The 26,879-nt window shown below is 30.5% G+C and overlaps 2 protein-coding genes across 3 annotated transcripts in view; one reads left to right on the forward strand and one right to left on the reverse strand.

Annotated features, from left to right (window-relative positions):
- Nucleotides 1–26,879, forward strand: part of LOC145313731 (dual specificity protein kinase CLK2-like) — a 317,678-nt gene that overhangs the window by 64,881 nt on the left and 225,918 nt on the right. The window lies entirely within an intron of this gene.
- On the reverse strand, nucleotides 1,114–25,632 carry Gnmt (Glycine N-methyltransferase). 2 transcript variants are annotated; one of them, XM_080153280.1, is made up of 10 exons: nucleotides 25,462–25,632; nucleotides 21,485–21,587; nucleotides 11,678–11,805; nucleotides 7,982–8,080; nucleotides 7,555–7,688; nucleotides 7,090–7,152; nucleotides 6,448–6,520; nucleotides 4,614–4,723; nucleotides 3,409–3,456; nucleotides 1,114–1,477 (listed from the first exon to the last, which is right to left on the reverse strand). In XM_080153280.1, exons 1-10 carry the CDS (start codon nucleotides 25,468–25,470, stop codon nucleotides 1,369–1,371), a joined length of 876 nt encoding a protein of 291 aa, XP_080009406.1. In that variant the 5' UTR covers nucleotides 25,471–25,632; the 3' UTR covers nucleotides 1,114–1,368. The 2 variants fall into 2 exon arrangements, with proteins under 2 accessions (XP_080009406.1, XP_080009407.1); XM_080153281.1 differs by lacking the exons at nucleotides 1,114–1,477; nucleotides 3,409–3,456; nucleotides 4,614–4,723 and adding an exon at nucleotides 4,896–5,027 and having other exon boundaries at nucleotides 25,462–25,614.

Genomic DNA, 26,879 nt, shown 5'->3' on the forward strand with positions numbered 1-26,879 from the left:
AAAATGTTATATAATAAAAGTTTCATCTTGAATGTTTTTTTGCCATTAGTGCTTGCCTTGCGAAGCTTCTTTTTGCTTGTTTTGTTTTATCCATGTGTATTCATTTTTTCTAACACTCTTTATACAGTTTCAAAAATACTTGTAATGCTAACAAAAGCATGAATGGTTCTTAAGAAAAGATGTATATACTACAAGGAAAATCAAATTTCAATTCCATACGAGAAGCTAAACTTCATAGAACTAAGACAATATACACATGAATAAAATACTGAAAAAAGCTTCATGAATGTATTACAAAAAGTTAATATTTAACCTTATGTTAAAAATTGTTGGCTATCCATTAAAACTTAGGTCGTTTGGCTGGCACAAGAATACACGTTATTTTGTCATAGAGTTAATGCATTACAAAAAGTATGATATTTAGGGAAAAATGTCATTCGCTTTCTATTAATATTGTAATCCTTGTTAGTTATTGCTTAATGTTATTAATCTAGTAAAGTTACTTAACACAATAATAGTGCATTTACAGATAACATTGACTACGGGAATAGATTAATGTTCCGAAAATTAAAAAACTTAAAAAAACACTTGTCTAATTTTCATAAAATATGAATAATTGAGAGCTTTTAAATAATTCTATTCTGTTTAGTTATTTATTCAATTGTAAGTGAAAAGTGAATTAATTACATTTGCTTGTTTATTTCATAATGCCTTAAACAAAACTCTAATTATCATAAATGTGATTGGTTTGACGATCGTCACAAACTGTGCCATAAATGAAGCTTTGTTAAACAATTGTTTCTGTAGTTAAAAGGTTGATTTTCTTGTGTACATTTTAGCCAATTAGATTAAGGTCGTTTTTAAAAGGCATTACTCTAAAAACTCTTCTAATGTTTGAAAAGTAAAACCCAAAAACTTACGGGAAAACACAATAAGTAAGATTTTTTCTCGGTGTTAACTGCAATTAAATTTGGACATTGCTATGTTCCATTTGTTTTTCATAATCCACTGCAGTGTTCATGGCAATGGCTAGGTAAGAAGAAAATCTTCAGTTGTCAAAAGAAACTTATTTTTCTGCAAATCCATCAGCAGGGAGGGAGAAAGTAAGTTTGATTTTGTTTTGCTTTCATAACTCTTTATTGATATCCTGCTAGTAGTTTATTAACATTAGGCTGGCTCAAAATGAAAATGCTATTATTTGAAGAAAAAAATTCTTTAATCTTTACCATAGGTTTGTATTTTAAAATTATCACTTTTGACCGAAAATATTATTTTATTGGTGATTTGAATTTTAAATAAAGATGTGTAATTTTTGAAATTTAGAAATTTTGCATTTTGGGTCAGCCTAACACACAATTACATAATGAATCACAATGCTTTCTCAATGACATGAATATAGAAGCTTGGGGAGGGTTCCTCGGCCATAGCCTTGAAGTCAGCGTACACGGTGTGCTTGGATTTAGGGCCGAAGGCAGATCTAAAATAAAATAGATGATGGACAATTAGGGTAATACTTATCAAGGTTACTATTTTGGGTAAGTGTTCCTCCCCCATCTTAAGAGAAAATGTCCTTTTATTCTTTCATTGAAAGTGAAGGGTCGACTCTACCCCCTCCCCCCAAGATACCCCTAGAGGCGCAGCTGCAATTTTAAAATACAGCAGTAGCACTCTTTATGAACAAAAAACTCAAATCATCTTTTTTCAAACCAACTTAAGTAGTCTTACAAAATTTAACGTTATTGATAACATTTGATTGTTAACCTTTGTTGTAACCATAAAGTTCTTTTATTACAAATAATACAAGTTACAGGAACTTAATAATTAGTATTTCTTATATTTAACATGTTGTTGTTGCAGCAAGAAAACTTAATAACAACTACTTTTCTTATTTGCAACAAAATTAAATAAAAATAACTTTTTCTTTGTTGAGACATAACAACAAAACAGGATCAATTTTGTTCATTAGTAGCGGAGCATAAGAAAATGTAGAAAAAGAATAGCAATGTATTATACAGTAAAACTATTATATTTAGAAGCTTTTTATAGTGCCTATAAAAATGACGTCATACAATACAAATGTCCAATGATAGGCCAATACAAAGACTAAATTTCCAATGGCGGGCCAGTATACATTTTAATTCACCAATTTAATTTTTTATCTATAATACAAAGTAGACTGATGTCTATCCGTCCGTCTGTCTGTCAGTCCCATAAGATCTCAGTAACCACTGAACCGATCGGATTCTATTCTTTAGAGAACATACCTACTGGTCCTGTGGTGGTTTTAGGCTATTTAAGGGGCGGGGGGTGGGAAACCCCCAACCCCCCTAAAAATGAAAAAAATTCTCCCCCCCCTTTTTTTAATTATTTAAAATTAGTGGTGAAGTGAGGGCTTCTCATCAGGTACTTAATTTCTTTTTATTATTCAAAATTTGTGGGGGCATCTCCAGAGGTAATTTTTTTTCTTTAATTACCTCTTGGGGCAAAGCCCCTAGTAGGCAATATATTTCTATATAATGTGTTGATTTTTTTATGTCATATGCACATTATTATTGTAATCTTGGAGTTCTATAATCACGTTTGCCTGCATACTTCTTATTTGTTTGTCTGTTCCACTACAGTAAGTGAAAACGTTTAACACTACATACCAGAAAATACTTAGAAGGAGTGACGTATGTAACTTATTATAGAGTAGCTAAGCTGACAACTAATATATAAAAAGAAATATAAAACTTGGTTTTGACATTAGAACTTTGTTGTTTAACAAGTTAACTACTTAGTATTTTTCTTTATATAAAACTATTTAATATATAATTATGTTTATTAGTTACAAAAATATCTTGTAAAAGTACGATTAAGAGTAAGGTTTAAAAAAGAAATTTAAATCCAAAATTATTACAATTAAGTAAGTGCCTAAAAATCATTAATTGCTTTGTCAAAGTTAAGCTGTCAAAAATCTTAACATAATTTTAATGAAATGAACGTAGCAGACAAGAAAAGAAAAGGACGGTATTCAACACAAGCTCTTATTTTTGGTGTATCTCTAAACCGAATCTTGATTAATAATATGCACGATTATATAGTCAAACACCCTTCAGAAAACCAACCATTTGATGCAAAATTTTAGTCAAGAAGTCATAATATTCTATGGTAATTAGTTTTGCATGTTCTGGGACAAGGCATTCCCCTTTCTAATCTATGTTAGGCACATATTGTAATAGCAGAACCATTTTTACGTCTGTTTTTTGTTATGACGAGGTGTTGGGACGAAATTGGAACCTATCACTTTCCTGACAACGAATCCTTTCACTAAGTGCTACACCACTCTAATCTAAGGACTGAGGGAAAATACAGCAGACATACAAACAAATTATAGAGTAGCTAAGCTTCTAAAAAAACGTATAATACCTGAGGAGACTAGAGAATTCTCTGACAGTGTGAGGATAATAGGATAATCTAAATATAAATAGTAATTACAAATTATAAAACAAGCTTACCAATAAATAATAAATACTTTGGTCTGTATATATGCTTCTGTAGTTAAGTAAATGAAATGATATTATTAAAGCAGATTCTTACAAAAAAATAAAGAAAAGGCTCTTTCATGTTTTTTTCAATCTTTCAAAAATTTTAAAACATTTAAGTTTACATTTTAAGAATGGCTTTTGGGTTTTAACTTTGAATTTTAGTTTTATAAAATAACATTTAATCATTATCAAATTGTGGTTTCAAATGTCTCTAAATATCTCTGCAAGCAAGTCTAAAATTCCTAGATTTAAGATATTCAGTGACAATTTTAATATTTTTTGTATAATCTTATTTACCTATCTACATACATTTCTGTAAATATTCATTACATTTATGCTCAAATTCAGTGCAGTGTAAGATTAGGAATAAGATTAATAGATAATGATCTTATTTAATTAAACACACAAAAAATACAAACAAAAACATGGATGGTAATAACCATAACACGGTTTTTTAAATAACATTCTCAAAATAGCCTAAACGGGGCTATAACATCTTAATTATATTATATATAAACACATTTAGTTTAAAGCCATGTAAATAGCAGTTAAAGAATGCTTATCTAAGCCAACTTTTATCCGTCCATTTCTTTATTGATAATTGATTACATTGGCGAAAAAGTATGTACAATTTTTTGGGAGCTTATATATAGTTGTTGAACTTTAAATAAGTTGATATCTATTTTTATATTTAATGGTCAATTGATAATAAATAAAGAAATTATATAAAAACAAGGATGACAACATATGTCATAAAAATTTCAATAATAAAAATCACGAAACCTTTTAAAAATGTATATAGTATAATGATCACGTTTCCCCCATAGCGTTACGGACTTACTGACTGACTGACGAACAGACAAAGTGATTTATAGAGTAGCTTCGCTACTAAAAATATTTCCTCCTTTAGTAGATTTAAATTTTGTAAGGGGGTGAGGGGTAGAAGAATATTTATTAGTTTAAGTTAACAAAGGCAAAATCTTGTTTTAATAGAATATTCATCTATGCTTTATTACTTTTCTCTGCTTTTATATTAGCATCGATGCTCTATGATTAAAGTATGTTTGTATTTTGGTTATCATTTACCTGAAATGGGTGTCGTCGGTGTTTTCCTCGGGGTCCTCAACATTCATGTAATAGTCCAGTGTTATCAAGTTAGGTTGCTGGTTTATATACAGGATACTTGTCTTTATATCCTAATAATATAATATAATAGTCCAGGGTTATCAGGTTAGGTTGCTGGTTTATATACAGGATACTTGTCTTTATATCCTAATAATATAATATAATAGTCCAGGGTTATCAAGTAAGGTTGCTGGTTTACATACAGGATACTTGTCTTTATATCCTAATAATATAATATAATAGTCCAGGGTTACCAGGTTAGGTTGCTGGTTTATATACAGGATACTTGTCTTTATATCCTAATATTATAATATAATAGTCCAGGGTTACCAGGTTAGGTTGCTGGTTTATATACAGGATACTTGTCTTTATATCCTAATATTATAATATAATAGTCCAGGGTTATCAAGTAAGGTTGCTTGTTTACATACAGGATACTTGTCTTTATATCCTAATAATATAATATAATAGTCCAGTGTTATCAAGTTAGGTTGCTGGTTTACATTCAGGATACTTGTCTTTATATCCTAATAATATAATATAATAGTTCAGGGTTATCAGATTAGGTTGCTGGTTTACATACAGGATACTTGTCTTTATATCCTAATAATATAATATGATAGTCCAGGGTTATCAAGTAAGGTTGCTGGTTTACATACAGGATACTTGTCTTTATATCCTAATAATATAATATAATAGTCCAGGGTTATCAGGTTAGGTTGCTGGTTTACATACAGGATACTTGTCTTTATATTAGGGTGGGTTGATTTTGGACATTTTTTTGTGAGGCCAAAGCGGGGATCTGCAAATGATTTTTATGATTATAATACACCTCTGTATGATTTAAAATTTATCTTAAAAGTCTTAAAACCGCTGACGACCAGACATTCAATTGTATAGCTATTTATAAATGGGAGTCAAAAATCTATTGAATCAGAACTATGGCTTCATGGTGCTCCCAGGAAAGGCATTGAGGAGTAGAATCAGGAATTTTTTACCCTTTTTTAAAAAATCTTGTTCCAGCCTGAGAAAATCTAAAAAACCTCTACAAATTGGACAATTCTCAATAAACCTTTAAAAAATGTGTTTTTTTAATGATTTCTAAGGCTAGGAACGAGATATTTCGAAACGGACAAAAGTTCCTGATTCAGCTCCTCAAGGCCTTTCCAGGGAGCAACATGAAGCCGTAGTTCTGATTAAAAAAAATTTGAATGTCGTCTTTGCATATTAATAAGTAATCAAATATATTTTTTAGTGGTCGCGTTCTAAAACTCAATTTTTTAAAATTCTTTTTCGGTCAGAAATGTTTTAAAGGTTAATTTTATCTGTTGCATATCCCCTCTTTGTCTAATTCCGATATGAACCCGCCCTACTTTATATCCTAATACAAGACGATAATTCTTATTTTAAATTCAGCTTAATAGACAGATTAACACAATGAAGGATAAATTATGTGAATTAAAGGTCAAGTGTTAGTGCTATTGCAAGAAGGGGAAGAGTCCCTTTTGTGGCAACGCTCCTTAAGGGTAGTTTCTTCGTTTTTTCACAGTAGCTTTTCTCCTATTTCTAGCCACTGCGGGGGGCTCTAACCCTGCGGGGCCAATTACATAACCCTGTGGGGCAAGCACCTAACCCAATATAACCTAACCTAACCTAATTTGACCTATCAAAAGCTATGTGAAAATACGACAAATCGCCCCTTAAGGGGCGTTGCCACGAAAGGGACTATTCCTGCAAGAAGTCTAAGAGCCATTTAAAAAAAGAAAATCAAAGAAAATCAAATAACTTAGTCTACCTTAATGTGGCTGCTGTTATAGTAGATGTTATTCTTTGGGGCGTGGCCATGCTCCAATATGTAATCATAGTTCCTAAAAACATTTTTATTTCTAAAGTGAAAGATTGAAAAATATCTATTGATGATATTTAATAAACTATCTAAGACTGTTTTGCTTTACTCCTTCTGCCATTGATATTAAAGTTGTAAAATAAAACATACAATTGGCTAACTATGGATCTTATTTAACTGTCAGAAAAGTTAAATATACAAAATTAGTATTTTTTTTAGTGTCAAATTTTTTAATTTCTTGAAAAATCCAATGTTTACTAAAAATGTTCTTTTATCTGTTTTCTATAATCATTTTCGATCCTTATTACATAAAAGGCTTTCCTTCTAGCCTATTTAGTACCCTATAATAGGAGGAAGGAGAAAGAGTGATCCTTATTCTATTCGAAGAGGGGGGGGGGGAGAAGTAACTCTTACCATCACTTAATAATGTAAAGAAAATTTTAATGATCTATACAAAGTTTCCCAGAAAGAAGAACTAAATCGGTTCGTAGTTTAAGTACAAAACCCAAACCCTTTTTTGTACTAATTGGTGTTTTTATTTCCTTCAATTTTTCTATTCAAACATAATTTGAATAAATATATTGTATTTACCTGTGATCAATAACAAATATTCCGCCAGGTTTGACAAGTTTAGCAAAGTTCTCAATGCAGACTCTGGAGAAAAAAATAGAAAATAAACTCAGTGTATGAAGTAAAGAAATACTTTACTTTGAATATTTAATATCTGTCTATTTAATAGGATATAATGATAGATCAATAAGGATAAATATCGAAGCTTTTTATAATACCCATAAAAAAATGACGCCATATTGGCCTACCATTGGTCAATTGAAATGTAAACTGGCCTGTCATTTAGTCTGCGTATGACGTCATTTTTTATATGCACTATATACAAAGCTGTAGGTATTTTTTAGATATTTTTTGGTAGATAGTACATCTTACTAAGCATCCTAAAGCATTAAACTTGTGTTGTCTTCTTATTTAACAACATAGTAAAATCAAATTTAAAAAAATATTATCCTTTATAATATGTCAATGAAAATATGTTTTCTTTACCTTTGATCCCTCTGGTCACCATGTGAGTCTGGCAGATGAGCGAAGCTGTTACCCATAATGATGAGAGCGTCATAGCCTCCATTGGGGACAGGTACGTCGCGGGTCAGGGTCAGCCAGTTAGCCTCCTCAATAACCTGGAAACAAGTCAAGGATTATAGCAAGTCAATAACAAGCTGAAATTCATTATGTTCATTTGTATCTGGTTTTAAAAAAAAACATCCAATTGTAATTATTACCAGTAGAAAACATTTTGGGAATATTTAACTAAAAAATAAATTTAGCAAAAATGAATTGGTTCAAAACAAGTGCAACTTATTACCATGCACACTGCATTGCACAGTTTAGACTTCCAGACGAAGGTCGTGTAATTATAATAGTGATTTTTTTAATCTTGAAACTTTTCTTTTGTAAGCAAACTTCAACTTACCCAATCATCAAAATGAGGTTCCTTCCTCCTGGCCCACCTTGTCTTGTATGCATCCTTCAACATCTTGTCAGAGGCATCGGAGGAGGTCACTTTGAACCCCTGAAAATGTAATCTTTACTTAATTAAGTACTTAAAACAATGACATATTAAAAACGTGGATTTTTATATTTAACATAATATGGCAATTCCTTTTCCAGTATGGCTTCAAAGCCAAATAATACCTTTGGATTAGAACTGGATTCTCAGTCATACTGAAAAATCATGTATCGTATTTTAGAAAATTTTTAATTTATCGTTTTACTAACCGCGGAAAGCTGTCTATGATATAATACAATAAATAACTATAACAGCACAAGGATTTTGTTTCAGTATCTCTAATATCAACACAGCATATATCCTCTAACTTAAATGTATATAAAAGTATTAACAAACAATCTAATCTACTAACTCTCTTGTTTAAAGTTAATGCACTATGGTTTTGTAAGGGAATAAAGACAAAACTTTGTAACTAATTACTCTTTTGTTTATAAATGCTAATAACACTCTAATCTAATAATCCTTTTGTTTATAAATGCTAATAACACTCTAATCTAATAACTCTCTTGTTTATTAAAATTACATCACTAATATTTGTAAGGTTTTTACTAAAGATGATATTCTAAAACTAATTACTGTTTTGTTTATAAATGTTAATAACACTCTAATCTAATAACTCTATTGTTTAAAATTAATGCACTAATTTTTGTAAGGTTTTTACTATAAATGATATTTTAAAACTAATTCCTCTATTGTTTATAAATGTTAATAACACTCTAATCTAATAACTCTCTTGTTTAAAATTAATGCACTATGGTTTTGTAAGGTTTTGGCTAAAGATGAAACAAAAACTTATTTTGACATTTGCATTCATCCCACAAACCTACACCTTTCATTTAGGGATATTTGTATGAGGCAACTAAAGAAAAAATATTTCCACAAATTCTTAGTTATCACCTTCAATTAAGTGGTTGGCAGTTGTTAGTTAAAGTATCTAATATAAACTACTTAACTTATAGGTATACAGATTTAACAGAAGTTTTATTTCAAACTTAGATATGTTATAAGTTGAAAATTTGGAGGAAAGGGAGAGTAGATTGATGGTTTAACCTTCTAAAAAGTCATAACATCTACTTTACCCTAAAAATATGTTTTCCTTTCGGCAAACTTTTGCAAATTCCCTATATTCATGGCTTTTCTACGCTATTCATTTGGGGATAAAATGATTAGAAATAGGTCAAACAAATATTTTTCTCCTATAAATAAATGTATGCCACACAATCATATATGGCGCCTGTTAAGTCAAATTCTAAGAATAAAAACACAAATAAAATTACTTTTTGCACGTTATGCCATAGCATAACTTACCAAGCACAAAAACACAAATTTAAACACACTAAAATGATCTCTTGAGTCTTCTCCTCTTATTGCAGATAATTTCTGCTTTTTATCAATTTAAAATCTAATTTATTTTCAATATACCTACATTTTAATTTGTACCCTATCCGTATTGTATCAGGTTTTCTTACCTGTATGGTCTATATCTATACTACAAAAATATATTTTAAATGCTATATTTATGTAAATTATACTTTTATAACAATCTTATGCAAAATTAAACATATATGAAAAGATCTACAGCAATTGTCAAACCGGCAAATTGTGCATTTTGATAAAAATATTTCGTAGGTTCTTATAAAGACAAAAATAAACTAACTAAAACTCATACTTGTGTTAAAAATACCATAATTTGATTTCACATGACTCTATGTCCATATGTCCGTCTGGCATTTGTGGAATTATTTGTGGTTATTCCAATCAACATTAAGCATCAACACCATTTAATTCACTCTGTCTTTCTATCTATTCGTCCTGTTATCATGGAAATGGGATGTTATTTGAGATAAGATTCTTAAATTTCAAATGAAATGAAATTTAATCAGAATCTTACAACTAACTTTGTCTGTCTGTCCATTTATGTACTTAGTCCAATAGAATTTGATATTGATATGATTTATCAAATTAAATTTTGATAACCATCAAAAAGGCGTCCAGTTTATTTCTGTGGGCTGTCCAATTGACAGTCCCTCATATTTTAGCATGAAGGAAATTAATGAATTTATTATAAGGATGCAGTTGTTATCAGGGAGAGAGAGGACCACGAAAATTAAATTTATCTGCCCCAAATAATCATTACGACTGTTTTGAAAATAGAAGGGAAAGGCTAAGAGTTTCCAATGACAGAAAGGGTTCTTTTTCCGCATCTTACATACAGGGTGCGCCACATATCCTCGGACTTTCTTTAAACGGCCACAGCGTCAAAACTACTTGACCAATCGGGAGGTTTGACCCCATTATAAAAAGCTTAGGTAATGACCTTTTAGCACAAAAAATTTTTGGACGAAGATGGGCTCGTACTCCGAGCTGGCCGCGCTTATGTTCAACAAAGCAGATTCGAGTTGCGCCGGTGGTATAATCTGGATTCTCGACTAGGGCCCAATAAATCGGACCTCAGCCCATCTGTAGATGAGGTAGAGTTATACAACTTGCTGGGGATACTGTTAGATACATAAGTAAGACACTAGAAAAGACTAGAGCTCTCTATCTAAAAGGGCTTGGCTGTAGTACTCCGGCAAAGTGAAACGTGACAGATTTAGAGATGTCAAAAACGTCAAAAATCGTGTAAAATCGTGAAAATTTCTCGGTTCTCGACTTTAGAGACCCATATGAAACTTAAAAACTCATTTTAGACTATGGATTGCGCTGACAACCCTATTTTGAATCTTCATGCCATTTCTAAAAAGGTATAGACCGTCGTTCTGGCTCAACTGTGGTTTAAATAAAGGCCTCCGTGTCAAATGGTAGCTTGAAAGTTGGGTGAATTAGGATCCTGCGGTTACTCACGGAAATGGGGCCTCCCAGCAGCCCGATCTTAATTCAATGGACTTTTGGGCCTAGGGCTACTTTGAAGCATGCACCAATAGACGTGCCCATGCCACAAAGACCTTCCTCATTACCACTATCAAGGAGAACTTCGCCATCTTGGACAGGTACATTTTGGCCTGGGCCTGCCGGCGGTTGAGGAGGCGGGTAAAGGCAGTGATTGATTCTGGCGGCGATTTTAATCAATGATCTAATAGTCATATACCTAGTTTGCTTCCCAGTTTTTAAAATTTAATAAAATCTTTAAAATTGACCATTTTTTATACATTTGTTTACAATTTAGAAAAAGTCCGAGGATATGTGGCGCACCCTGTATATATGCTATCAAAGTTAGAAGATTCCTGTAAAAAGATTGTTTTATCATCTATTTCCCTGTCTCTGTATCTATTAAATAAACTCTGAAAAACTTTTGTTTTATGTTGGCATAATAAGAAATTCATTTGATGCAGTAGAGAAATATTTAACAATTATTTTAATTTTATGTTTTTTTGTAATATTCATTTATGTAACATATACATTAATAATATTTTTTGATTGATTTTTTATTCTCAGTTTTTGTTTTATTTAACAAGCAATATAAAACCAGGGATTGTTCATAGTACTTCAAACTCTATAGTATCTACACAGTCGAGATTATATATAAGTTTCTGCAAAACGTTCGTACTAGCCTTCCTTAATTATTGCCCTAATTTAGATATCTAAATATTAAAATATTACCTCTTCAACAAGCATGACACTGTCAACGCCAGTACCGCAGGCAGCGTCCAGTACAGTCGTCACATTCTTTCTCTTCAGCAGGGAGATCAGGAAGTTCTTGTACTTCTCAGTTCGGTTCTTCTGGTCGCCTAAAAATATTTTAATAATTTAAATCATACTCAAAATTAACAAAAGTTTTAAGACAACAATTGAGATAATTTGGGTGTAACACTTCGGGTACTAATATAATTTACACTAATGACCCCTCCCCCCTCTGCATAATCTTAAGGACTCATGAACCGAAATACTTCAATAATTGAGCAGCTACGCTACTATAAAATAAAATTTAGGTGTTAAAATGTGCACCAGACTAATCGATCCTTGCTACAAATTCTACGATAAATCAACCAGCTACAGAGAGTAAGCTAGGACTTTGAAAGAGTCAACTATAGATAGAAAAGTTGGCGAAAAGTTGTACTAAAAATCAACGAGCTAATTATAGAAAGTTAGGGCTTTGAAAGAGCTAAAAAATATTGAGATATTGTAAATACGTTTTACGATGAATTAACCATCCAAAGGATATAAGACTGTATAATACCTAAGAAAACAAGATTATTTTCTATATCTGATTTTTTAAAAACCAATCCTGGTATAATAGAATTATGAGACAAGAAGAATAATGTATAGTAAAACAATTTGTCACAATCAAAGAGGAACTTTTACATAGTTTTTAAAAGGATTTATCATCGTTTATTCAGTATTGACTAAAACTATTTTATTAGATTCTTTTAGTAATTAAAATATTTTTTAAACATTACAAAAAAATATTGCACGTTACTTTATTATTATTATTTTTACTTTATATGAGAAAATTAAGACTACAACATTATCTTAAAAAAAGATACCGAATGATTTTTTATAACTGGTATAGCATATGTTAACTACCTGAGTATAAACTGTATTCCTTTAGTTTACAGAAGATACTTCTAAAATATTAAATAGATTGTGCGTGGTATGTACTTTCAAATCTCGACAACATTTAGAACAATTAATGCTTAATATTCGGATACAAAGTTTTGATTTTATTAGAGGGTATTGTTGCGTCAACACCTTAAAATATATGAACCAACGAAATAAAAAAAAATTTTTAAAAATGCATCATGACAATTAATTTCAAAATAAAAATTACACTTATAAAAATGGAAAGGGAATAGACTCGTATTTTATTATCTAAGTTTAATAGTATTTTTCCTATTTTTTAAATGTATAAAAATCTATAAAAAGTTAAGGAGTAGTGTCACTAACACCCGTCCGAACGAAATTTAAAAGCTATGGAAACTAATTGATCTATGGGTTTTAATTAAGAAATTCGACCGTTTATAGCCGACTTTTTTATTGGGAAGAAATAAAAAAAATAAGGCCTTTCATACCAAAATGTGTACAGTTTCTACCCAATAGCAGGTCTGCCGAGTTCTCCCAGGATATTTTTATTGGTGGAGCCTTATTACCCCTCTTTCTTAGTACCTTTATTCCTGGTATATAATGAAAGAAACAAAGCAAAAACTGATAAATCTTCCAATCATTGCATATTGGATAAAACATAATATATTTTTTATCATGGTTTTATGCTTGCTACACTTATAAGTAGCAGTAAATTCTTCAAAAAATGTTTATGCCAAGTTTATAATAGATCCAATTATTTTACATCTATGTCTGTCAAAGTCATAACTGATATATGGTTTGAGAAATAAAGATAAAATGTAAAAATAGTTCCAACATGCTTATCCTTCCAGCTCTCTATAACCAGGGAGGTAGATTGAAGTAATTTACACCCCTCGCCCCCTAAAACTATATTTACTAAAGGTAAATTTCACACAAAATAATGTATGATAGAAGAATGATTTATCGTCCATTGTCCTATAACTGTATCCCTGTATTTACCACAGAAATTTAAATTTTCATCTCTTGTCTTTTCTACAGTTTTGCAATTTTAGGAAAGAAAATTCCTAAATATTTTCTATTCTAAAATCAAAGCTTTTCCATATAAGTTTAACTCCACTATAAAAGCAAGAAAAAGAACTATTTTTTGAATAAACTTTAAATCTACTAAAGCTATAATAAAGACATTGTTGCCAGTGAAATTTCAACAATTTAATTTATTGAGTTGCAATGTGGACTTTCATTTTTCATATTTAGTAATGATATTATGTACCAAACACATTAAAAACATATCCTTTTAAATATCATTTTATTGTTATCATTAAGCTATAATTGGTATATTACACAATACCCCCAAGAAAGTAATGTCTAATTTGAGTTTGTCCTTGCATCATCTAAACAATATCGTCTTTGTTAAGTTTGAAGTTATAGTTTGAGCGGAAGGAGAATCAGATGTTAATTCTAGATATGGGAAAACTATGCTTGGATCAAGTGTCGTATGTGGTATATTTGTAAAGGAGAATCAGATGTTAATTCTAGATATGGGAAAACTATGCTTGGATCAAGTGTCGTATGTGATATAATTGTAAAGGCTGCTGGCTGCTAAGCTGCTGGCCGTACAGCAAAATTGTACACCCTTCATTAGTCTAAAAAGGCATAACCTCGATAAAATTTAGAGGATTATGACTTGTTTTGGTTGCTAGTGAGGTACATGATTACGCGGCATAATATCCTTCAGACATTAATTATTTGAACGCCCTTTGTTGAAAACCCTCACTGTGAATGGTAAGGAGTTGTACCTAAATCGGGCTAATGCACTCCCCGTGCTTTAACTTTAAACACCTATTTTGTGTGTATTTCAGTCACATGTAACCATAGGTTGAGTGACCAGCTTTTTTGGCATTCACAATTAATCTTTAAAAGAGATTATTGCGTATTACAGACTTGATTCGAGAACAGTATTTTATGTGTTGAGGTTTGAAATGTAGGTGGTGAGACAATGAGACTATCTCATTGCCTAGTTCCTGTGATATTTACTGGTAGACAATATATGCTTCTTTTTATCCAGGTATAAAGGCATTAGGACTTTTGTTATGTTGTGTATTCATTCCCAACTGATTAATCAAAAAATATTAGTATCCCGTCTACTTTATAAATGTATGCATGTACATACGTCTATTGCTAAAATATGTTAAATTTTTCCTTTAGGAGAAATATATACAACCACGCTTCAAAAAAAGAAATAATCTGGAAAATTTAATTTTTTCCTACATACTTTAATCCTGATATACACAGAAAAGCTCAATATGGAATCTGAAATATTTCAACCTGCAGTACCTACAGAATAACATTCAGTGCTCTATGCCTAGCCTAGATTATCCATGAAGAAAAATTACTGTTTGACCACTCAAGATTTTTTCATCTTTCTTTTCATATGTAATGCAAAACTCTCTCGCTTGCTAGTTCTCTATTTTCGTTTATAAATGCTTCGCTTCTATGGCACTCAACCTAGATTTCCTAGAATTTCATAATAATAACTAAAAATAGGTGGAAATATTGACAGGAAATTTTTTTTCGTCAATTTAGGTTGCTAATAAAGACCTCATTTATTGGTCATCTATTGGAAGGGTAGGGGAGGGGGGTAACGTTTTTTAGCCAGCTGGGAGTATCACTTTATTAGATTACGTGCAATGATGGTTCAACATCCAAATAATTATATTTCGATTAATAACTAGATGATACTTTGAAAATTTAAAACAACTAATAATAGAGTTGTGCTTATAAATATCGAATTACATACATATTTTTATAGTAGGTTTGTGTGTTACTATTTCAAATAAATGTTGTATAATATATATACGTATAAATACATATTTTGTGTGTAAAATGCTATTTTTTGACGCAACTTGTCTCTGTCTACTGCTGCATAAAACAAAATTAAGTTTTTATTACGTTTATAATTCAGTCTATAATTTAGGCTATAAAGGTACTTTTAGTACTTTCATTTTCTACGCAAAAGCAACAAAATGGTATTTCTAATAAGGAGCAAAACTACTCTTCAATTGTGAATGTATAGCAATTTAATATACTTTTTACAGTAAAAACATTCTATTTCATGATACGTAAGTTGATATGTACGTGAGAAAAAAATGTATTGCAAAATTTAGTTTTCTCTCAAATTGGAATATGTTTAGCAGTTTTGACTTAAGAATAACATTTGATTTTATGATTCTTGCATCTAGAGAGAGAAGCAGTAAAACAGCCTAAAACACTCAAAAATTGATTTTAAAAGTAAGATATCTATTAAACCTTCCGAAGATATATATGAAGCTCACCCAAATTGGACAACTAAATCGGTTTGAAGATAGCTTGATACAAACGAAATATCTTTACTACTTTATAAAACACAATATGACAATCTATTTGGAAAATATAACAATATTAATAATAGGTATAATAGGTATATGAATAGGTATACCATTATGATTACTGTGTTTCTTATGACTATCTTTATTTTATTATTGCAATTGAGTTACCTATATTTTGTTAAATTTCTTATGAATACAGTTAGATCTATTTTGGCACGCATATCTAGGAAGTGGGCAGACAAACAAGGATGAAAACATAGCCCAGCAAAGATAAATTATGGTATTTATAGGTCTATAATCTTTGGTACTAATGCTGTAATATCACTATTTAAATGACAAATACTCGACAAGAGAAATTTAGATATTATGTCAGACTAAATTTAACTTACTGTCCATTTGATATGAACTTCCTACTTAAATAGTTTACTTTAACCCAAATATTACTTGATTCAAATCCAAGAATATCGTACTTACGAACTCACGAATAGAAAAAATGTAGAGAATATTTGTTAGTAGAAGTAGGTTAGTATTGGGACATATCCTCTCACCACATACAGTTAGTAGAATGTATACGAGTTTATGAGAATTCCTATCTATTTAAAATAAGCGAAATAAAACGACGCCAGTTTTGTCAAAACTTTTTCACCAATTTGTAAAATTTACAAAATGGAAAATTGTTTTCCATAATTGGGATAATTCATTGTCCATTGTAAACCTAGGTATTTCAATATTTATACCAGCCAATATGAAATCTAAGGAAGAGAGGGAAAAAAGAAACCACATTCTTTAAATTACTAACGGTTGCGACCCTAGCATCTAGTAGCTCTATTTTCCAAGTATATAGGGAAAGTAAGAGAATAAACTAAGATCATCCCAATACTTGAATCTACAGTTAGATAGTCTAAATCCTTCCCGGAACCTAAGTGAAAATTCAATATAATCTTATAAATGAGGAGCTAAATCAGGATGTAAAAACAAAATATTCCTCTTAAAATATATTTCTATTATCTCATATAAAGTTAGTTTCAATCTCCTAACTAAGATAGTCACATATAAATATTGAATTTATTCCATTATGGTTTGGTGGTGGCAGAGAAAATCTTATTTTCTGATTTGTGTGTATGTGTATTTACTTTATATTTATTTTTCCTCAAATATCAGGGGAAAAAGAATGCCTTTTTACAAGAATCTCAAAAAAATGAGAAAATGTACATCAAATTGATGTAAATCCTAAATACTGATATATGTAAATTACCCCTTTTATAATTTGAAAGTTTGAACACTGCTAGTGTTAATAAAAGTATTAAAAGTTTCGAATCCGGTGGATAAGAACCGGTTCTCATCAATACGAAAAACTATGGCTAGCATCGTATTATATCCAGCTTTCTACGAATATAAAAATTACAATCATAAGATTAAAACCAGTTATTTTAGCGTGTGCCTTCGGCACCTCGGGGCTAAAAAAATGGTTTTAATCTTATAATTGTACATTCAATATCCACGGAAAGCTGTTTATAATACGATGCGAGAAATAACTATAAAGAGACAGTGTAAAGTAGCACCAAAAAAATGATAAAATAACCAATGAGAGGGCAAAATAAATTTTACCATTGGTCAATTACAGTGTATACTGGCCTCTCATTGGTCAACTTTGTTGTATGACGTATTTTTTGGTGCCACATCAACACTTCGACATGCACATTGCAGGTTATATGAAATTATTGCGATTTTTGTGTCTGATTAACCATTTTATAAGATTAGAATAGAAAAATAATAAAATATTTATTCTCTTATTTTACCATTCCTGCATGCCATGACTGAAATAAAACAAGATTGTTATTCAGACTGGCATAAATCCCAACCATTAGGATTTGCCTATAGCTACTTTTATTCAAGGAGAGAGGGGACATTGGACTGTAATATATGTTGATACCCAAAGTATTATCAAAACGCACTCTCATTCATTGACCTAATTACTAAATGGATTTTTATCTGATCTTGATTTTTATTACAAACTGTCAGTGTCCAAAGTTTTCGACCAATATATTTAACATACATAATGGGTAATATTGTCTATCATAATTGGAGGTGTACTTTAATTTATCTTTCATTGCCTAATACCTTAAACTCCTGCTTTTGCTGAGTGTGCTATCATTTCCAATAGCTGTAATAAATTTTAATAACCAAAAATTATTTTAATATTAAAACTGTTTTCTTCCCTTTTATTAAATCGTTAATACTCCATCAACTTTACGCACTATTGTAAAATATGACAAATGCGGAAATCATAGCATACCCATTTATTCAACGTATTCTATTTTTTATCCTTTCTAGAAAAAAAATAATATTTATTTAAAGACAAGGATGAAAATAGCAATCAATGCAAAGACCATTGAAAACAGATTTATGTTTTAAAGAGCCATATTTCTATAGAGCAAAATTCAAAAAAATGTAAGAAGAATTAAGGCAAAAACCTTATAAACCAAAGTTATAGTTTAGTCTTCAAATTTCCTACGTTTTTTTTACACCTAAAAATTCATTATATACTTAATCGCTGTTTGACGCATTGATATACTTTAATACAATACTACTATAGAAAAGCTTGGCAAATTAGAACAAATAAAAGAAATGATGCTAAAAACAAAGATGAATACCGAGCATGTCTGAAAATGAGACATTATATGACCTACTATTCTGAATTATTACTCGCCCTTTGTAAATTGTAACTATGTACATTATAATAAAGGTATGAAATTAGAAGCAAAATTTTATCCATTGAAATATATCTCACTAGAGTTCAAGCTTTGAGTTTATAAAATAAAAATTAGGTGGCCATTATGAATGTTACTTTCAGAAACATTTAAAACTGTCCCAATTCACGTTGCTACTCCACAACCCTATTTCTATCTGTACCTTTAATCTAATATATCTATAGCTCAGACAAAAAGTATTGATATCTTAATATTTGACCCATGTCACGTCGCTACTGCAACCCCCCCTACTTCAAAGGACCAAAACTATTGGCACAATTTCCATTTTTATTCATTTGAAAAGTATTCATCCCTTTCTAGTTGTCTGTTAAAAAACGAAGATTTTCTATAAAGAGGGTCGGTCCGTCCGTACGTCCGTAAGTTTCGACATGTTAGAATTGTCCTATCAATTTCAGCCCTTGCATGAGGATAATCTATATAACAGTTGTATTTACCAAAGTTCCATGAATAGTTACTTGGTTATTTAAACAGCTGGTCTAATTTAAGAAAATTGGACACTATAAAAAATATCTGCAGACTGAGAAATGTTTTTATGTGCTAACATCTTAGAACAATAATAATGATAATAACTAGAACAAATACATCCCAAATTTACGGAATTTTAATTGGCAATAAAAAGTATGTAGCATTCATCTTCATGTCCTTAACAGACTATATTAATTAAGACCAGTTTAAGTTCGAAAAAATGTGACAGATAGACTGACCGACAATCATTATTCTATAACGCTTTGCTACTATTAAATGTTGTTATGTTCCCCTTCTGTTCTGTTTAGAAAAGGAAATTTACTATTAAAAAAAATATATATATGGCACAATAAAAACAAGTCAATTAAATAATTATAGGAAGGAAATGAATAAATTCTTATCTAATTCAATAAAATATAACATATTAAACTGTTTTATGTCTATATGCCCTTCGGAATATATATGTCCCTGGTTATAGCTAACAAATAATGAGGGATAATTTTCTTATACTCCACACTGTTTAGGAGCGTAGCTACTCTACGGTTATATTATTTGGCTGTAGGTCAGTTTTGCAATAAGAAAGCATTTACACGGAGACAGACACTAAGGTAGTTAGATGTATTAATACATTAAAGAATATATGTTTACTATACATAATTCTAGAAGTTATATTGGTCAAAGTATTGTTTTAGGCTATTTAGAGAAAAGGTAGGTTAACCCAATAATGTTTATAAACGCTTCCCTACTATCAAACTTAATCGATCGTCCTTGCTACAAAATATGAAAGAGTTTTGCTAAACAGACTCCTTTTACAATTAATATATCATTTTTATATCCTACACAACTTAACACAGATAATATTATACCAGCCAATTATATCCAAATTTATGTATTAAAGGTTTTTAAGGCTAAATAATATTTTTGACCAACTTAAGAAACGCAAATAAACAGTATATAATACTAGTGGTTGCTCCCCAAGAATCTAGTTCAAGAGAGGGCACAAAAATAGCTTAAAAGTTTAACTCGGTCAAGTGGTTATAGATATCTTAACGGAAAAAAATAAAGATTACTATAACAGAATTAACTATCAATTTTCAAAATCCGACGACAAATAAGGAAGAAATTACATTTTTGAGTAACCATTAATGACATGTTATAAACAGAGGTACAGATATATTTAGTTTTTTTATATAGCAACTGCAGTCTGCACTATACCATAAAACTGATATATTATCATAAATAAACTCTTTCTTGTTTTGTGTAAAAATAAAATTTGCTGTATGAACTGAGAAAATGCAACCACATTTAGCCTAAGAGTGACATAAAATGAACCAAGACGACAACATCCATAAAAAGAGGAACAGTTTGATTGATAAAATTAAGTAGGTATTTTAGACATCTATCTTTGATAGCAGTGAAATAATATTTTTTTATATGGCATAATTGACAGACACACCGTACACGGGTAAAGTGTGTTTATATTCCTTGGTTATAGGAATCTTTACGAGCTATTTTTGTCACCTATCTTAATTTGCAATCGAGAGATTCTAAAACATTCACAGAAGACAGACGAAGCGCTCTCATGAGTGATGTCAAAAATTCCTTTAATAAAAGAAATGAGGGGAGAAGTGGGAAAGGAACCCCCTAAAAAAAGATGGATTTAGACGTATTTTTATGACGTTACACATGACACTTTTAAAAGCGCTTTAAGATAGACATAATTAAGATATATATAGTTGATTCGCTACTAGAAAAGGAAAAAAAGTTTTGATTATATTACTTCTTAAATTTGCAATTCACATTTTTATAACTTTCCTACTTTTTTAGCTTTTGTGTTGAACTTTGACAGTACACGTCTTTTTATTTTTACATCATGTTTTATTGTCCTTTTCGTCTTACATTAAAATTTATTCGAATTAAGATGGTTTCAATAAAGAAATGAGAGGCCTTATAAGGTTTAGAGAGTCTGGCAAATATAAAACAAAATAGTTTGCTTATTTATTTTATTAAGCAAAATATAACCCAAAAAAGGCTAAAAATATTCGAGCAATTTGATATGTATGAATGCTTTAGAATTTAAACTATGCATTTTTTCATTTAGATTTTGTTAAATGTCCTTTTTTGAATTATATACAGCTAAAAATCTTTCCTTATATTTTTTTGTGTGATACATGAATCATGAACAAATATTACAGGTTTGCATTTCTACCTATCTACTACAACTAAGTACAACTATATCATACATGTATTGAAATACAATTGGACTATAAATTTGACAAACTTACCAATATACAACTGCCAGAGTTTAGCGGCTTTACCATCAGCATACTGGTCCACTATGCCAGTGGAGGCGGTGCCAAGGGATCTCATACGGAATACTCCATCATTCTATAATAAAAAGTAGTAAGTTTTTTTGTATGTTACTTAAGATTCATATCACTAATGAACCGATTGGGTTTTCCAGTTTAGGGAAGCTTTACATAGGTTCTTGTATGGTTTTAGGCTAATTTGTATTTCAGATTGAGGTCTTAAATTGGTTTTAGGCTATTTTTCTACCCTTCCCTTCTAGATGCTAGAGGCGAAACCTTCATTCTAACATAAATATAGATTGTTAAAATAGATATAAGAACAAGAAAAAAATACATTAAAATGATATGCACAGCAATTTACCATGTGCCGCAACTATTAGGGGGTAAAAAAGGGGAATTTAGTTTAACCCCCTATTCGCACGCCACTGCACTGGTGAAAAAAATATAATGACATATTTTGTGTTATTGTCAAAATGTTTGCAATAGTATATGATTTAGATAGATATTTGATAGATACATATAATTAAATATTTTCTAGTTCTATACTTATACAGATAGACTAATAAGAATTCTGGTAAAGAATACTTCAATAATCCAACAATCTAAATTCTTTTTAACAATTTCATAAATTTTTTAGTGGATATTGTCTATTTGTCGCAGAGTATGACATTTTGTCGAATAATTCAATTAATTCTAAAATAAGATAAGATATTAAATTATTCAACTAAAATTTTTTCATATTTTAAAGAATTCGCCCCTGGTCCACCAAAGATATCGGAGAAATATCAGATTCTAATATATCCGCTGAATTGCAAATTTTATCCTACGACAACACATCGTAGTTGCATTCTATTTTTTTTCTAAAATAAAATTTTTAATAGTATCTGCGTCAACCCCCACCTCCTACCTTAGAATTCAAGGGGAAAGTGAAAAAAATTGCTCGCTTCGTGCTTCAATATAGTATTTACCTATCGAAGGACAATTGTTTGACTTTCAAGTGTGTCAATTAGTTTGAGGGTGTATCCACCCCCTTGACAATAAAATAACACCACTCTTGTTGTCTGAACGGACCTATATAAATGTAGAGTAGCTTCACTACTAAAATATATATGACATGTATGTGTCTGTATGAGACATTTTAAATAATTATAATAAAATATTTACAACAAAATGTTGTAGTTAGAATAGAAGATGCTCATTGGTAATTTAAATTTAAATCTTCATATATCTATTAACGTCTTTGAAAACAAGGGTACTAACTATAGCATCAAAGGGAAAGCCAGATAATATATTTAGCTATGTAGAAAAGCCAAACTATTAAAGCAATGAGCGGTTTTCCTCAACTTGCACTTAGACCACTTTTAGAAGAATAAAACTTATTTTTGATGCCTCTCTTTTAGATATAGTTGGGTTATAAGAACTCCCCTAGAGAAAGTATAGTTAGGACTCCTGAAGGGGCTAGAAATATGATCTTCTTCATTAATTTAAATAATGGGGGCTTTTCAGTGGCCAAGAAATAGGTTTAGATGAAAGAACCAAAAAAAAAGTTTTTAAGGTATGTGTTAGTATGAGTCTGAGACACTGCAGATAATGACATAATAATACTTTACTTTATGTTGTTCAGTCAGAACAGTAGATAATAAAGCAAGCAACTTTTTGCATATCACAATAATAACTTTTATATGTTAATGATATCATATCATGTTGTTGAAAAAGTAAAAATCTGCATGTTTCAAATATACGGAAGGACTTTTTGGTCATGATTATAGAGTTTTCTAAATCCTACCTAACTATTAAAGGAATAATCATAAAAAGTTTGAAGTCGAGAGGATAAATTTACATGTTCAATTTAACGTTAAGAGATTAATTATGTACAGACGGACAGGCAAACAGACCCTAATTATAGAAAAACATTGCTTTGAAAAAGGTTAAAGTGAAATCGTTAGTAAGAAAAAAAAGTAAATATGTTCGATAATAACTTAAATAGCAAACAAGTTCGTGGCTTATTGCTGTGTTGATTATTCTCAATATTTTGGACCTTATTTTTCTATTGATTTATAATTGTTACAAGGATGACAGCATCCATAAGTAGCGAAGCTCAGAAATTATGAATGTATATTATGAATATATTTACCATATACCAGTGTCATCCTATATATTTGATAATTGGGAAATGACGAAAACTTCAAAATCACGCAACCTTTAAATCACGAAAAATTAAAAATCTAGGAATCGATCATAGAGAAAAAAATAAAAGAGAGGAATCGAAGCAACTAGAAGACGAAAATAGGCAGTGGGCCTAGAGGCCTACTCAGCGCTGTTGCCGCGCTAAAATTTATTGCTATTCCACTACTTTTCAAATGGGAGGATTAAAAATTATTAAAAAAAATATTTTTTTACTTTTTACTATTTCCATATTTAGGGCAAGAATATTAGATTAGATATTTTCGTTTTAATGCTTTAATTAAAAATTACATAGAATTTTATTTTTATTTAAAAAAATTTGTTCATGAAAGATGAATCCTTCTATTTCTAAAAAGGGGGAAATTTTTTTCATAATGAACATTCAGCTGATTCTGACCGCCCACGGCTGTTTGCTAAATATCGCTTTTCTTTTTATTCACATTATTATTTATGATTGACTTACAAAAAGCCCTGGGCGGCTTTTGATTTTCGTCTGCTTCTAAATTTAGGGATAGGGAAGTAGTATTTTACCATGAAAAAGGGGTGAGTATTCATCCTCTTATCCTTTTTCCTTATGGAATCGATCTAGCACCACAATATATAAACAAATCTTAATGAAACTTGATGGAAATATGTAGACTATTAGCATATTCAATCCCTGATAATTTCAGCCGTAAATTTTGAATAGGAATTGAGAAAACAATAGAAAACCTAATAATCTAGGAATCGATCTAGCACCCCTATTAATAAAAAAATCGTAATAAAACTTAAGGAAAATATGCAAAATGTAAATTTAAGCAATCCCTGAAAATTTCACCCCATTATCTTAAAAAGGAGTTGAGAAAATCAGAAAAACATGAAAATGTAGGAATCGATCTAGCACCCCAAATGACAGACGGTTGGACAAAACAATGTATAGATTAGATGGGCATATGTTATAAGAATCTTCACTAAAAATTTCAGCTGTCTCTCTTTTATAGGAGCCGAGAAAATCACGTTTCCCCCACTTTGTCTCAGACGGACGGACGGACAGACGGACGGACAGACGGACGGACATTTCGAATTATAGAGTAGCTTCGCTACTAATAATAAAGCGATATTTTGGTAGATTTAAGTAAACCCTTGTTTTCTTTAGGGAATATGATCACGGTAATGCGTAATTTTCAATCAAAATTGTCAACCAAGAGGACACTATGCAACTTAAGTTTAAAGTTTCTAAAAATCATTATTTTTAAAAAAATACATTATATTAACCCCCTCAAACCTTTGAAACACTTCATTTTATCCCCATTTTACTAAAAGTAAAAAGCTTCTACGTCCTTTGAAAAAAGCATTTGCTAAGATAACATTTGAAGTGACTTCATACAAATACAATACTTTAAAACTTTAAAAATAATACTATAAGAATCAAATTATTTTACATACTTCGACTTATAAAATATCCTCTTGCTTTTAATTTTTTTCGTTTCTTGTCCCTTCTTTTTTAACTTTCTATATATGTCTCTTTCTTCTTTTTTTTAACACTGCTTGGTCGTTTATTTAGACTATGATTGCGCTACTATAAGACGTACTCGTCCTTGATTTTTAAATAACAAACAAAAGACAAAATGGTATTGGCTAAATATAAACATTAACATTAATACTTTTGACATTTAAAGGACAATTCTTAATTGGTTAAAAAGACAAAACAACCATACATATTATGACTTAGAAAAGTCTCGCTTTTAATGACAGGTACACGTATGATAAAAATAAATGATGAAACTAACCTTAGACATGTTAAAATGTATAAAATTGTTCTTGTTCAAGTCAATATGTGTGTTCTAAGCTATCCCAAGCTCTAAACTAACTTCACTCAGCCCACATCAATGAAACCATTAATGTTGAAAAACAATATCATATGATATTTTTTTGGTTCTACTGGTTTAAAATACGTTCAACTGGTTGCGTCTAGTTGAATATATTAGAATTTGTGTGTATCTTAAGGATTAGTAACCGCCTTAATGATAGTAGCGCAGCTACTAAACTGGACGTTATTGGCTGTCGGTTCGTTGTAAATATCAATTGTATATCCCTATATGAAAGTAACAGTAGTATGTATAGAGAAGAATCTCACATAAATATTTTGGTTTCCAACCACTTCCAAAGAAATTTTTTTCCTACACTTTCCTTTTTCAAATTAAAATTAAAAGTGGGGGGTCGACGTTAATGCCCCTTCCCCTCCCCATCTTACCTTGAGCGCTCCAGGGGGCGTAGCACTGTGCCATTTAGGTATAGGAATTATCTCATTCAGTTTTATACATTAAATTAAAAACTTTTAAGAGAAGATTTACCACCACTGGACATATTCGTTCATGTTTAATTGCGACTAATTCAAAATGTAGGTCCTAGATATATTTCAGCCCAGTTTTATGCTGTCTTGTGCCTAAGAAAGCTACACATTACGGTATTTAGCGGTAAATAAGGATTACAAAACCCTCCTCTAAAAGAAGGAATTCCAGCAGACGTTTGCGGGCGCCAAGCCCTTAAGGCTAAGGCAAAAGGGTTTCTGTATTTTTCCCTCTTCAATTTTGCATGAAAGTATTTTTCCACAAACAAACTTGCAAGAATATATGTTCATGTACTTGGTTTCAAATTTATGTTGTCCCAAAATTGGCTTCCTCGGATCAATGTAATAAGGTTTAGTGCTTTAGAGGATTTTTTTGATTTTTTCCTTACTTTTGCTATTTAAATTTTATATAGCATGTTTCAAAAAATGTAATCTTACATAAAAGTAACAGGATGTCTTGTAGTCTACAGTAAATTAAGATCTCACTAACTGCTTGATCGATATGGTTCTCCTTTACAGCTAAGCTACCTAAAGGACCGGAGAAGGTTTATCAATATTTTGGGGGTGGACATTTTCATCCTTCCAAAAGAAATTGCACCCCAAGAAACTCTCCCCCCCCCAGAAAAAAAAAAAAAAAATTATACCATTTTGTTTCAAAACAAAATTAGAGTGAGGTTTAATGTAAGCTTCCCCCTCCCTCCCCATTTCTCAGAGACCCTTTTGGCCTCTAGGGACGTACCCGTTAATATAAATATATAACGATTAAAGAAAAATTAAAGAACTAACACAGAAAACAAATTTGGTAAAACAATAAAGAAACTAAGGCACTACAATTAAATAATATTTGAGCTACGCTTT

Source organism: Acartia tonsa, chromosome 3, assembly GCF_053477335.1.
Source record: "Acartia tonsa isolate MP-2025a chromosome 3, ASM5347733v1, whole genome shotgun sequence".
NCBI classification, from domain to species: domain Eukaryota; kingdom Metazoa; phylum Arthropoda; class Copepoda; order Calanoida; family Acartiidae; genus Acartia; species Acartia tonsa.

What these genes read in the sequence shown, in the direction of transcription:
- Gnmt (XM_080153280.1), bottom strand. An exon ending in GTGTCATGCTTGTTGAAGAG is followed by an intron (nt 8,081 to 11,677) that starts GTAATATTTTAA and finishes TTACATTTTCAG; the next exon opens with GGGTTCAAAGTGACCTCCTC. An exon ending in ACCGACGACACCCATTTCAG is followed by an intron (nt 3,457 to 4,613) that starts GTAAATGATAAC and finishes ATTTATATTTAG; the next exon opens with ATTATCCTATTATCCTCACA.